This window comes from Azolla caroliniana, unplaced genomic scaffold, assembly GCF_043228905.1.
Source record: "Azolla caroliniana isolate FFs.n. ecotype wild unplaced genomic scaffold, voAzoCaro1.0.p SCAF_18, whole genome shotgun sequence".
Lineage (NCBI taxonomy): Eukaryota > Viridiplantae > Streptophyta > Polypodiopsida > Salviniales > Salviniaceae > Azolla > Azolla caroliniana.
In genome coordinates, this window is record NW_028230453.1 from 9,762,531 (window position 1) to 9,777,654 (window position 15,124).

Consider the following 15,124-nt stretch of genomic DNA (forward strand, 5'->3'; position numbering starts at 1 on the left):
CTTGTGTTTTTTTAGGGGGCCATGCTTTAGTTGAAAATGTGTGTGCTTTCTATAACTTATTCAAGTTGGTTTTATATGTACGAAAACATTCGAGAGAGTTGTATAATCATATAGTTTGCGAATTAGGTTATGAATATATGAGAATGGGCTATGGCTTTTACAGAGCAATTGAACCTCCACATGCATTTCATTTGAAACAAACTTTGTGAGCTTTTGTGTAATTCGTTGCACAATTCATCTTTGATCCCATGGGCAGGAACTTTGGAACCTAGATAATAAAAAAAGGAAGAAAATTCTTGGGAAGCATTTACGCAAAGCTTCCATAGAAGGTATCGTAGCTCTAGGTAAAATTCATTTGTTTTCGAATGCCGATAGGAATGTCTTCAAGAGTATGAACATGTAATGTTATAGGAAATAGTTTGTGCTTTTAGTTGTTCCATGTGTTTGATACCTAGCACTTGGAGGCCTTGGGAAGTTTTGGTGATCTCATGTAGCTAGGAAATTTTGTCCAATGGGGTAGGCAGACCTCTTCATCTACCAGTTAGGGTAAGAGTTGGTACGATTGTATCCTTGATCTTTTTTGTACACCCCACTACAAAAAGATGTCTTTATTAAAATCTTTACCCATGTAGAAGTAATGGTATTGCAAAGAAGGATCCACTTGTGATGGTACTATCGTAACCATGTTCACAATCAAATTTGACTAAAGATACCATCATATTTATCATAATTCAAAGTTAAGCAACTTCACTTCTATTTAGAAATTTCTGTCCATACTAGTGCCAAGTTCATCTGTTTTGCAAATCAAGTCTTGTGTCAAAGTTTCAAATTGTGATAAGAGATGATGAATCATGAGCGTTTTTTTAGATTTTTGTTTGGAAAATAGAAATAAACCTAAGTGGTAGTAATTTATCCTTTTATTGCTCAAAGGTGTAAGGTTACTATCCCAAATTAGAGATTCCAAACCCTAATCCTTGTTAATTTGGTTTGATTTGACTTCTATTTTCAGTTGTCATACTGGTAACTATAACCTGAATTGAACTACAAGACTTTTTTATCGAACAAAGCCTTTCGTGTTAACTTGTTGATGTAGAGTTGATACAACCTCAACTTGATGAAATTGTTCTCCACCACACTACACATTGGAAAAGATAGAGAGAGAGCGCTAGAACTTGCGAACCCAACACGCATTGTTGTCTACAAATTCAAATCAAATAATTAGATCACTCAGTTATTTCATCTACTTATCACTGCGCACGTTAAACATCATGACTTTGGTTGAGGGAGTTTAGAATTTTTTAAAGAAAAAGGAGCCTTATTTTAGAAAATAGAGATATTGCCGGGTATATTCTTATTAATAAATGTTTAAGTATTACAACATTGCCATAAAGGGAGCCATTACCTTTCTTTCTTTTGATGTGTTGTCAAAGGAAACTCACCAAAGGATTGCCATATAAGGGAGACCATTATCTTTTCTTGTGTGATGTCAAAGAAAAATCACCAAATTTAGGAGTCTTGACTTTGACCAAACAATTTTAGATGCATATTACACAAAAAAAAATCCCTATTTAAAAAAGACAAAGATTTTGAGAAAAATATTTGTTCGTAATATTCAAATAAGGTCGATTTAGCTTTGAAATCTTCAAAAAACTTAATAATGTCTCTCTCAAATGTGAAAAAACCATTCAATTATACCAACCAACTAAAATATTGCATGGCCTTCAACAATTGTATTCGTTTTCTATTTTGATTATTGGACCTTCTAATCTCAATTAATATTTTCGATCAGCTATAAAACATGTTGGAAACCCTAACATTAAATTCTATTGTTTGCATTCAAAATATATTTGGTCATGGGTGATGTTGCATTCAAAATATATTTGGTCATGGGTGGCATCTCCCTGTACTACATTTACACATCACATTAGGATCATGTGTGATATCTCTTGTACCAACAACATGGTGAAACTGTAAGTGTTTCCCCAACCTTTCAATGAGAGATCGCGTAGATGGTTAAAGTCGAAGTTAATGTCATTTTCTAGGATCGTGGGTAGTTTTTCTCTATACCAACAATCTCTTGAAAACTTCAAATATTTGTCCCTTCCAGCAATATCAATAGGTCATCTAATCCTCAATTGTACCCTATGCACCATGAGTGCTCTTTGTGGATGGCTAAACTTGAAGAAACTATGTGGAGATCTCCATGGTAACCTTTAGTGTATGAGAGAAGGTACCAACAAACACACACAACTAGTATTGATAATGGAAATATATGCCTTCTTGGGCAAACTCTTAGAAATGACTTACAATCTGATGTTCTAGAAGGAAGTCTCCAATAGATACCCGAATTTTGATATAGAAACTTATAGTTGAAACTTGTAAAGTTGGAGGCTGGTTTCTTGCGTTACCTTGGCAGTGAAAGAAACAAAAGCTCATGGAATGGGAGGATGTGTCACATTTCTGTAATAACGATCCAAAAAAGTTCCTCAAGTATTTCCAAAATTCATTGTTCTAGAGAATGAAGAGTAGCACCTATTGTTCATAACATTTCCCAATCTACACTATCTTGGTATTGGAAAAAAGCGACGAAATATCATTAGGATATCTTTCTCTTACACAACAATATTTATCATTTTTTTGAATCTTTAAGAATTTATCAATACCTTGATAGATCCATTGGCCTAAGTTGTTGAACTAACTCATTGGCAAGGATTTGGACCACTCCTTGATAAAGAGGAGAGTTCAGGTTTTGACCATGTCCAAGAGCTTAACAATTCATTAGCAAACAAAATGGATAAGACTTTGGTCATTGTTAGAGTTATGTTCTAAAGTAAGCATAGGATGAGGATGTAAAGATAAATATATAAGAAAGGAGAGAGAGAAAGAAGGGTGTCGATCCACCCGACCACCCCCGAGCGAATGGATCGAGACGGACTTGAGCCTCGATCGGCGTCCCATACCACCATCGTGGCGTTGAGTCGTACCTGGTGTTAGTGCACTTGCTACAAGAGTTCACCCACCACAAGAACAGAGTCTCGACGTAGTCAAGAGATGATGAAATGAGGGTAGCTAGGCCTCATATTTATAGCCAGACCTAAGGCTCTCAGACAAGTTCACACTTGGCCTAATGGGTTGTCTCAATCTCAAGAATTAAAACTAATCCTCCCCTTCTTTACACTCTCGTTTAACCCTCACAAATTATTCACGTGCATAGAATACTATGGTACATTCTCACCACGGGATATTATATGGTCATGCCTGTAACAATCATTCTCTAACAAACACCATGATCAACAAACATGTAGTTCGATACAGAGGATGGTTAGAGGTTTGACCATATCCAAGATTTGATTATTCCTGGACAAAACATAATGGCGTAGCAGTTCCAAGTCACAAATCAACAGAAATGAGGAGAAGATCAAAAGATTCCCTAGCAAATGGACTAACCAATGATTTCGGGGAGTCATTGTTGATAAACATAATGGCCGACAATTAGCTAGACCTTTCATACATCGACAAGCTGACAATGGCCAAAGTGTGAGAGTAGTACAACCACGCCTGCAACGGATATGCAAAACGAGTTCAATCAAATCAATCTCATCGAGAGTGTGAGGAACTGACCTCATCGATAGACACGCAACGAGCATGCAAGAGTTTATTGGACCCGCTCGATTGACGCATATATCCAATGCAAAGGGCCGAGAGAGAGAATTTGTTTGGCAGCTTGTTGGTACTGAGATGGGCGGACATATAGAGGGACGGTGGAGCTTTCTTCCATTCATTATTTGCTTTTACTTGGAGAACCACCCCTTCTTTCCTTCCTTCCTTCCTTCCTTCCTTCACAAACCACTAAACTCAAGAATCCACACACACACACACACACACACACACACACACACATACAGACATACATACATACAAACTGATACACCCATCAAACTGGTTGGTGACTAAGCCATGGCTGCCTTCTCCTTCCAAGTCCCACCTCTGCACTCTTCCTTATCCTCACGGTTACAACACTTCTCACCCATTATAACCTGCGAATCGATCACCAGACCAAACCTTATTCTTCAGGAAAAAGAAGCAGAATCATTGGGAAGAAGAAACTTACTAGCTGTTGGTTTAAACATGCTCTGTTTGTCGATCTCTGCAACTTCAGCAGGTAAGTTTGGGTGATTGAATCTTTATCCATGTAATACGAAGAGAAACATCTGAGTAGTAGGTCTTCAATTCAGTTCCTCCACTGGCAGTTGCAGATAGTTTTAATTCTTAATGTATGCTGCTTCATGGCAAAAGAGGGTTCCTGATTGGAGTTTTAGCTATTTTTTTTCTCAAGAATTTGCATTGCCATTGTTTCTTTACTGTCTACAATCATCCAAGTGGTTACAAAACATGCTGAAACATGTTCTTTACAAAGGATATTCAGGATATTCAGGATTCTGGTTTCCTCAGAACTGGATAAGATTTTGAGGTTTAGGGTTTGTTTTTTGTCCAGATTGACAATAACATGTTTCCTTAACTATCATCACCGAAGTTGTCATATAACGTGATAAAAGGGGTTTCTTGATGTGTCAAAACATGTTTACAAATATGGGGAATGAAATTCTCAGTGGAAATTCGGGGTTTGTTTTTGACTCAAAATGTTGTATGCCTCCTGTTTCATTGCTCAGTGGTTAGGGAACATGTGCAATGAGTTTTTGATGAAGATTTAGGGTTCCTTTTTGTCAGGATTGCATGGCGCATGCTTCATACAAATTGTCCTTATCCAAGTAGTTAGGGAAGACATTAAAAGAGGTACACGAAGGGGATTTAGGGGTTTCTGTTGCTCGCAAATTAGCAGTAAACGTGTTTCTTCACTATCTATTATCATCCACATGGTTATAAAACATGCCAAAACATGTTTTCAATGAAGACATAAGGTGTTATTTTTTTCTTGGAATTGCATGACACCTATTTGGTCACTATCTACATTGTGAACCTGGTTAGAAAAATTTCCAATTTTTTTTTTCTCCTGGAGATTTGGTTTTTATTTTATGATTCAAAATTGCATTTGAATATGTTTCATTATTATCTATCATCGCTTAAGTGACTAGCAAAATATGTTGCAGAATTTAGGCCTTTGTGGCTGTTGTGACCTTAGATATTCTTCAAGGGTTCTTTTTGCTGAAAGTTGAACTCATCATATTTTATCACTATTGACCGCTTCCAATTGGTTCTTGATTTACTTCATGATCAATGTTTATGATTAATCAACAGACATGCATTGGTGATAATCTATTTGCACTAGCTTATGTTCACTGTGTACCGTTCACCCATGAACCATGTTTCATCACTATTGATGGTTATCCTTGGCCCATGAACTGCACATTTTCATCGTTGTCAATTCTTTATATTTAAGAAACATTTTTCATCATCAATTAATATTGTAAAGTTGACCCATTAGCCGTTTAAGCTGTTAAACTGATACACTTTTTTTTACAAGGTTAAGTTGTTTAAGCCATTTGAGACTCGTTTTCCTGCTTGTTAAACAATAAACTGTTAAACCAATACAATGTCAAATCGAACTGTTAAACTCCCCTAGCCAAATAAAACCGACTTATTGGGAACTTAACCAAATTGTGTCAAACCATGCTGTTAAGCCATGATTTCATGGTTTGGTTTTGGCTCAAACTGAACTGTTGCCAATTACTACCTATGTCCACGATAATGGAACCATCATAATTGCCATTATATGCCACTTTCTATCATTCACCCAAGTAATTTGTATGTAATCATTGTTGTGTATGTGTCCCTCCTCATGGGAGAAGGTTCGGCCGAAAGCCAACTAAGGGCCGTAATGGCCAAGAGCCGGCTAACGGCTAAGAGCCGTTTAAAGATCGGCTAAGGGGCCAAAAGTGTAAATTATGTATACTTATGCATAAACGTGTATGTATATGTACACACATATATATATGCACAAAGGACGTGTATTAGTGTAGTGTAGCAATATAGACAGGAAAATGAAGACGAAGAGAACAAGGCAGAGTTAAGATGAGACTCTGCAAAGATTTTCGGGCTTTGTTTGTGCCGTTAAGAAGTGTGCATCTGAAGGTTGGATTGTGGTTCCACGCTTCCCCAAAAATCAGGTTCTACCATCCTGGTTTTCTTTACTGTTTCTGTGTGTTTCTGTCCATTGAGTGTGATGAAGATTGCTGTGCAAAGGGTGTGTCCTTTGAGATTTTGGTATTCCCCTAGTGATCTAGGGAGGTTATAAGTGTCTCTACACTCTTTGTTATAGGGAATTTTGGCACCTTGAAGGTCCTGTGGTTTTTCCCTTATTGGGTTTTCCATGTAAAATGTTGTGTGTCTCCGTTTTACATTCCGTATTTTTCTTCTTGTCGTTTTGAATCATATTCCCGAGTGGCCTGTTGTAGCTAACTGGCCGGCCGACTCCGACTCCGACCCCAAACACATCAAACTGGTATCAGAGCTAGGTTTCAATGGACGGGAAAAATAACATGTTTCAGGGGATGATTATACTTAACTCCAATAATTATTCTGATTGGAAAATTAAGATGGAGGACCTCTTGATAGTGAGAGACCTGTATGAGCCAATAGATAGAAGGGAAATACCAACAGGGGCAATAGAATCTGAGTGGAGAATCCTTAATAGAAAGGCTGTAGCAACCATAAGACAATTTGTAGATGTGAGCATACTCCAACATGTTGTCACGGACATGACAACAGTCATGTCAAGATTTGAACTCTTGACCTCTTGTATTATAGTCAAGTGTTATGTTCTAACCAACACATCCAAATACATGGTCATGTTATGTATATCTTAGTAGATTATTAGTAGATTATCTATTTGAAGTTTTAGGAGTTTTTAGAAAGTTCTAGAACTAGAACATTTTAGAGGGTTCTAGAATATTCTCCAGAATATTCTAATGCATGTTTTCAACTCACAATATAAATACTTGTAACCTCCTTGGTCCCATTCAAGGGATTCAACACTAGTCATTGACACATTAATCTAGTATTCTCGTTTCATTCCATTTTGTCTCCTTCTTTATCTCTGTCTTCATGCTCTCCATAGTTTCCTAAGGTTAGGAGGACCTTGTAAGGGTTAGGACTGATGTCAATATGGCTAAGGAATACTCAGGATTCACCCTAGTATAGGCCCTTTAGATGCGATAGTGGAGCTATGGTAGAAAAGATAGATTGATAGATAGATAGATAGATAGAGAGAGAGAGAGAGAGAGAGAGAGAGAGAGAGAGAGAGAGAGAGAGAGCAATAATTGGAGGAGCTCACCTATTGAAGTGAGATCCAAAAGTTTTTAACTTATGTTTAATATGGCCCATTTAGGGTTTGCCAAGTTCACACTGAACTTGGCCCAAAAATAACAAAAAAGGTGATGAGTGACTTTTGGCCTTTATGAATAGGCCTATATACATGTACACACTATAAGGGGGTCATTTAGGGCCTTTACCCCAACAAACCTCTCGCAGTAATGCAGGAGTCCCTCCTGATCGTTATGGTTAACATATCAGCTAGACATAGAGCATTCATTGCATCATTAGACTCTGTCAATTTACCCAAGTGTTAGCAGGTTGCTAAAGAAGATCCAAAATGGAAAGCGGCCATGCAAGAAGAACTTGGAGCTCTTGAGAAGAACAAAATTTGGCAGATTGTGTCACAACCACCAGGAAAGAAGACTCTGTCACTTTACCCAAGTGTTGGCAGGTTGCTAAAGAAGATCCAAAATGGAAAGCGGCCATGCAAGAAGAACTTGGAGCTCTTGAGAAGAACAAAACTTGGGAGATTGTGTCACTACCACCAGGAAAGAAGGCGGTTGGGTGCAAATGGGTGCCCTAAAGGGAAAAATAGATTGATACAAGGCACGATTGGTGGCTAAAGGATATAGTCAGACATATGGCATTAACTACGATGAGATCTTTACACTTGTAGCAAAGATGAGCACTGTTAGAACGCTTATTTCCTTAGCAGTGAATAAGGATTGGAAGTCAATTAGATGTAAAAAATGCATTCCTTCATGGAGAGTTGATGAAGGAAGTGTACATGGATGTCTCCCTAGGTTTTGGTACAATTCAAACAGTAGGTAAGGTTTGCAGAGTAAGGAAGTCACTTTATGGACTAAAGCAATCACCTAGAGCCTGGTTCGATAGGTTAAGAAGGGCTATGGTGGGTATGGGATGCCAACAAACGAATGCAGACCATACAATGTTTTTTCAACAACACAAGGAGCATACTACATTACTTGCTGTGTATGTGGATGATATAACTATCATGGGTAACAATGAAGGAGAAATTGCACAACTGAAGGTGAAATTGGGTAAAGAGTTTGACGTAAAGGATCTAGGATTTCTACGATACTTTCTTGGAATTGAGTTAGCGCGTGGAGTAGGAGTTGTACTATCTCAGTGAAAATATGTATTAGATCTTCTCACAGAAACTAGAATGTTGGGTTGTAGGCCCGTAGCTTCTCCAATCAACCAAAAGATCAAGCTAACTGAACTTGCAGGAGAGAAAGTTGATTGTGAAAGGTATCAAAGATTGGTAGGTCGGCTGATTTATTTGACTCACACCCGTCCAGATATTTCATTTGCAGTGTGGTAAGTCGCAACATGCATGATCCGAGGAAAGATCATATGGATGCAGTGTACCATATTCTGAGATATCTCAAAGGTGCCCCGAGGAAGGGATTGATCTTTAGAAAACATGGTCATTTTAACATTGATGGCTATTGTGGTTTTGATTGGGCCAGTTGTGCTGATGATAGGAAATCCACATCAGGATACTGCATGTTTGTTGGGGGCAATCTAGTCTTTTGGAAGAGTAAGAAACAGTCAGTAGTAGCAAGGTCAACAGCCGAAGCAGAGTATAGAGCTATTGCTGTAGGAGTTGTGGAGATGTTATGGCTGAGAACTCTCCTAGTAGAACTAAAGGTGAATCAAAAAAATCAGATGATGCTGTGGTGTGACAATAAGTCAGCAATCAGCATTGCCAACAATCCGGTACAGCATGATAGGCCAAGCACATCGAAATTGACAGATTCTTTATCAAGGAGAAGCTTGATAATGGAATATTAAAATTGAGTCATGTTTCTACTGAACATCAAGTAGCAGATTGTTGTACAAAGGGACTTGGGCCAGTAAGTCTTACTAGATTGTGTGACAAGATGGGCTTCGTGGATATTTTTTGCCCATCTTGAGGGGGAGTGTTGAATGATTAAAACTTATAATGGCTAGCCCAATGGCTAGTTGCTCCAACAGCTAGTTAGCCCAACGGCCAGATCTTGGCCTTTATAAAGAGGAACTTTCTCCTCATGTAAAAATGAGCGATCTTTGTATTTTCTCCCTCCTGTTGTGACATACCAATGTATTTTATTGAACAAATGTGCCTTCTCATTTTTCAATTAAAGGTGGCTAAGGATCGGCTGAGAGCTGAGAGTCGGCTAACGGCTAAGAGCCGTTTAAAGATTGGCTAAGGAGCCAAAAGTGGAAATTATATATACTTATACATAAACATGTATGTATGTATGTATATATATATACATACATATATGCACAAAGGACGTGTGGTGAGACTCTGTAGAGATTTTAGGGCTTTGCTTGTGCTGTCAAGAAGCGTGCATCTGAAGTTTGCATTGTGGTCCCCCACTTCCCCAAAAATCAGGTTCTACCGATCTGGTTTTCTTGACTGTTTCTGTGTGTTTCCGTCCACTGAGTGTGACAAAGACTGCTGTTCAAAGGTTGTGGCCTTTGAGATTTTGGTATTTGCCTAGTGATCTAGGGAGGTTATAAGTGTCTGTACACTCTCTGTTATAGTGAAATTTTGGCACCCTGAGGGTCCCGTGGTTTTTCCCTATTCAGGGGTTTCCACGTAAAATATTGTGTGTCTCTGTTTTACATTCTGTATTTGTCTTCCTGTCGTTTTGAATCATATTCCTGAGTGGCCTGTTGTAGCTAAGTGGCCGGCTGACTCCGACCCCAAACACATCAATCACTCTCTACTATCACCTGAGTGGTTCAGGTTTTTGTGTCATCAGCAATGTTTTTGATTCATATACCAATCCATTCATATCATCAATTGTCATTATGTTTCACTATCTACAAGCCATCCAAGTGATTCATGTTACACAATCCATCTTCATTAGAATTTAAGACGTTTGTAAGAACCTTATGAAATGACTTTTTCTATTCATCTTAAATGTTTCATGGATACACATGTTGTACAGCTGTTCATATATATACGTATATATATATGCAGAGTTTTAGTTAACTTCACTATGCTCTTGTTAACTAGATTGGTTTTGATACCCATCTTTTACATATAGAGCATACATAACAAATTTTGGTTATTATTATGTACCTATTATTACCAAATACAATTGGACTATGGCGAATATCAGGTGGTTGGTATTAAAATAGTTGATGAATTTACTAATGTCAAGGATGATTGGTATTTGTGTATGGATGAAGCCATACCATTATTTAAATGGGCAATCTACTTGGAAGAGTGCAAGGACTATAAATTAATGCATTTTTTACAATATATATAGAGAGGATATCCTGTTGAACACTATTTTAAATTTTGATCATAATTAATATTGATATTGGCAAGTCCATCATGTACCTAGAGCTTTGGTATGCTAATGATTTTGGTTAGAAGTTTAAAGCTCTTCAATTTTTATTCTACTGTCATTTAGCAGCAGCTGATACAGGAGCACCTGGTGCCTTCGACAAATATATTAAGAGGTTTTCATTATTCACCATTATTTCTGTCTTACAAACCAAATTAAAAAAATCCTTCATATCAGTGGTGAAAACAAATTATGTATATATTTACTGCTAAGATAAGCTCATTATCTATCTATTTTTTCAAAAATGCAGAAAAAAGCTCGATCCACTTGATACATACGTCCCTCCCGTGATTCTTACCCAATCTCAATTTCAAGAATTAGGTTTCTGGTTATGACACTCTGTTGACTGTGTTGTTTTTGCCAATCGTTTGATTAACAAGCAACTTCCTTCTTTGAGTTACTGATGTTTTTTTTAATATATTTCCAGAAGCAAAGTTATTGTCCGATAATCCAGACTATAGTGGTTTGCGATCTTATTTACGTTCAGGTCCAGCATCATCCCTTCGCACCAATATTAGGGCGGTGAGTACGTCCAACTGTTGAAATAGATGATCATTGTCTAATTGCTCATTTAGTGAAGCATTAACATAATGATCAATTTGGACCTAGGTATGAATAAATTTCATAATCTAATATATGTCCCTAATCCAAAGGCAATGATCTAAAAAAGAAAATTTTGTCTCTTTTCTTGAAAAAGTGATAAAACTTTAGCAAATTTGCCTTCAGAAGAACTTTTGAAAGGAAACTATATAACAAGCTGAAAGGAAGTAAACATGTAAAAAGAGTTTCATGAGGTTTAGAAATTCATAACATAGAAAATCATCCTATGAGAGGCTTCAAAGTGATTAATGTTAAAAAGACACTACATGCTAAAGAACCATGTGAAAGGATTGCCTTTATAACACACCTACTACCAATGCTCAGTCCCACGCTCATACCCACACCGCCGTCCTGGTCCCACCCCTTTGCAGAGGGTGTTGGATTACATACGTGGCATCTTTCACCAGAGAGAGAGATCACAAATTTCTTGCAAAGGGAGATCTTGTGGACGTGGACATCAAGGGTATTAGGTTGGAAGGGTTAACACTCATTCAAAATTCGATTTCATTGGATGACAAGGAATGGGTTGATTTCTGTGCAAGATTCTTGTTGGCTAGCCAAAGAAGGATAACGGCATTTCGAACTAGATTTGGGATTCCTAAAAGTTATGGGCGTGTTTGGTTGAAGATTCACGGATTGTCTGCATTGCAAATTGAGATTGTTTGTTTTCTTGATTCTTCACCTCAGGTTGATTGGTCATTCGCAGGACATAAGAGCCCTGTCAGTGTCAAAACAAATTATGTCTTTCACAAATTAATCCATAGACATGACTGGATGGCAGAGAGGGTTGTGAGAAAATGGGGAATTTGAAAGTCCATCATGTAGTGACTAGTGTTGGAGATGGGTTGGGATTCCTATCATGAGCCCATATCAATCCTTGTGGTCTCTTGGTCTTGAGTTTGTTGTAGTTTCTTTTCCATAGTTAATTAAGACAAGCAAGAGACTGAGAGAGTGGTATCAGTGTAGTATTTTTCACATACAATATATATAGTTGTGTTTTGACAAAAATAGAAGCATCTTCAGCTTGCTTGGCTCAACTGCTTGCTTGGTTATGTTTCTGTAGTTTTGTCAGTTCCCTCCAGAATTTCATTATATGTGTTTGGCAAACAAAAATAATAAACGCTAGCTAGCCTCTGATGCTTTGCCTTTGTCTTTGACAGAAAGTATTTATACGTGTCCATGTGTATTGCATACATATTCAACCCAAATTGTATATTCCACCTAACAATATGACATCATTTGGAGTAATTGACTGTATATCTTATTGAAGATTATGGACTCAGGTTGAGTGGTAAAGTACAAGGATATAGAGAGGTCATGGGTTCAGACCTAATTAAGTTCAGGATTGGCTGGGATAAGTTTTGACATGCTTGCATAACTCCGTCATGATGTTATTGTATATGAGAGGATGCAACTTCCCAATAAAATCTCCTTAAATTTGGGCTTTACAAATTCAGTTTTTCACAACCCAAGGATTGAAAATGTCGATAAAGCAGTACGCCCAGGTATTATTTCCTTTTTTATTTAATTAATGAAAATTATTTTACCTGACAGGTGGCACAATATGCATCAGAAGATGGAAATGGCAAAAGTGCTCTTGAAGCTGTGAACCTGTGCATCAGGTAAGAGGCAAACAAATGAAATGTATATGTATGTAATGTAGATGATGTGGGAAAAACACTCTACTTTTTTGTATTTTGTGAAGTTTTTCTTTTGGTCAATAGCTCCCTTGAGGATCTTGATGTGCTACTGCAACAAGCATCAAGAAACAACTCATCTGCAACAATCGAGAAAATGAAGAACAAAATTGTCACAGCATCTGGTGCTTTGACTAGGTAATAAAAAAGTATCACTAGACAATAGGCGTGACTTATTTCATCATACAAGGAAAATTAAAAAGATATCTAAATTCATCTCATACACTCAACCATCATTGTCCCCGTTTTACATTTCTAGACGCTAAAATGAGGGATATTAACCATGTAATATCATACTAAAATCCGAGTGAATGATTGCACTCTAAGATATTATTCCAGTTGCTACTTAATATTGTTGATGTTCCCATGTTCAGGTTGCTTTCAACTGTTCCACCTCCAATCTTGGAAAAAAGTAAGGAAATCGTAGCACTATACGAGGAGGGGAATGGCAATTCATCTTCGGGATCAGAACAAGTGGATCCCGATGTAAAATTGCTAGAAAGTCTCTTATAACTAGTATGACGCCCTCAAATGTTGTACACTACATATCAAGTATTTTCGATGTTATGAGGTCATCGTTTTGTGCCCATAGCTAGTGACATATTTCAGGATAAAATTCTCCAATTCCCAGTGTCGAATTCGTGACTTAGTTTATCCACACATTCATGCTTGGTGTAGATAAACTAAGGGGTATGTTAATTGTTAATATTCTCAAATTGATTAATTTTTCCTTCATTGTCGTAATGTATTCTTAAACCATCCAATGAAGCAAATGGAAATCGTAACTTATATGAATTTGACTTATTAAACATCAGACTAATTATGGGTATCGAACATCATGTTAGTTATGGGTATCAAACATCTTGCTAATTATTAGAACACATTAGAGTAATTTATTAATGAATCTTTGATGAATTGGTCAATTGTGATAATGTGTGTACAATTGGGTAAAGGAGATCATTTAACAATGTGGGTTCAATAGAAATTTATGTTAGTATTTAATTTCGTTCTGTCCAAATCTAGCATTATGAGCGCTTTGGCCCTAATGATGGTGTGCATATTGATGATGGCTAAAACTGTAACAGCTGTCTATATATTGAAGATGATTCAACAATGTGGGATTCAATAGAAGTTTATAGTACTCACTTAAATTCTGTCTAAATCTAGCATTTTGATCTCTTTGGCCCTACTGATGGTGTGTATTGACGATGGTTGGAACTGTAACAACTGTCTATATATTGAAGATGCAAGGTTCTTTGTCTGTGTATTTATGTTAAGAAGAGTGATTAACCCTTGATATCATGCCTGATATGTTTGATATATATGCCCCTGATAGCAAAAGTTCATGCAAAGAAATCTTTTGCCACATATTGATAAATATGTATGTCGATCACTCTTATGGAAGGAATGTGTGTGTGATGGTGCCAATGGATCGAGAAAGGTACCAGCAAACTGTTAACAGCAAATTTAAGAGTATTAGAATACCTAGGATATCTCTAATGCTCATGATGTGGCGTGTACTCTACCCTTCAATATTATGGAGTCTAGAGTGCATACGAGATAGGATGAATGCATATGAGATCCGATCTTTTACAAGTTCGGCAATCAAACCCAAGTTACCAGTAGGAATGTTATCGAAAACGAAGTCGGGTGTACATGACATAAATTTAATTCAACCATGTTGTCTATGCTGTCTATGATAGAAATTTGAGGAAATATTTGTTAATAATCACCATTAAGTTTGTCATTGACTATCATAAGAGCTGTAAATATATGAAAGCAACAAAATATGAACCATTTATGGAAGGAGTGGAGATGCTGAAAAAGCTAATTGGACAATTTGCCAATCATCTCAAAATCTAGGTACTAACAATATTTTGTATGCATTCAAAGTGAGAGATGTTGCGGAATGCGAATAATAGAATATAAGAAGAGAACTTGAATTACAATGATTTTGTGAGCATCAATGAATTCCATTGACATTGTTGTTATAACTGATTGGTGCCACTATTGCATGAATTCCACGATAATCAAACACTACATAAAACCTGTGGTTTAGGGTTTAGTAAGTAATGTTTTGAAGATCACGACAGAAAGTTCTTGTCCTTAAAAATATAATCAACTTGGACTCTCCAAAAAAACCAACATCGATACCAAAGATTCAAAAGAAACCCATTAGATTTT

General features: G+C 37.1%; 1 protein-coding gene across 2 annotated transcripts; it reads left to right on the forward strand.

The window, feature by feature from the left end:
- Positions 1-3,900: 3,900 nt before the first annotated feature.
- LOC147852391 (uncharacterized) lies at positions 3,901-13,516 on the forward strand. 2 transcript variants are annotated; one of them, XM_087334324.1, is made up of 7 exons: positions 3,901-4,162; positions 10,710-10,758; positions 10,894-10,964; positions 11,071-11,165; positions 12,798-12,865; positions 12,968-13,078; positions 13,315-13,516. In XM_087334324.1, the coding sequence occupies exons 1-7, from the start codon at positions 3,958-3,960 to the stop codon at positions 13,451-13,453; spliced, it is 738 nt and encodes a 245-aa protein (XP_087190450.1). In that variant the 5' UTR covers positions 3,901-3,957; the 3' UTR covers positions 13,454-13,516. The 2 variants fall into 2 exon arrangements, with proteins under 2 accessions (XP_087190450.1, XP_087190451.1); XM_087334325.1 differs by having other exon boundaries at positions 3,902-4,162; positions 10,713-10,758.
- Positions 13,517-15,124: the final 1,608 nt, after the last annotated feature.

Coding starts and splice junctions, on each gene's coding strand:
- LOC147852391 (XM_087334324.1), top strand. CDS start 3,958: ATGGCTGCCTTCTCCTTCCAAGTCCCACCTCTGCACTCTTCCTTATCC. Junction 4,163..10,709: donor GATCTCTGCAACTTCAGCAG/GTAAGTTTGGGT, acceptor ACTGTCATTTAG/CAGCAGCTGATACAGGAGCA. Junction 10,759..10,893: donor TTCGACAAATATATTAAGAG/GTTTTCATTATT, acceptor TCAAAAATGCAG/AAAAAAGCTCGATCCACTTG.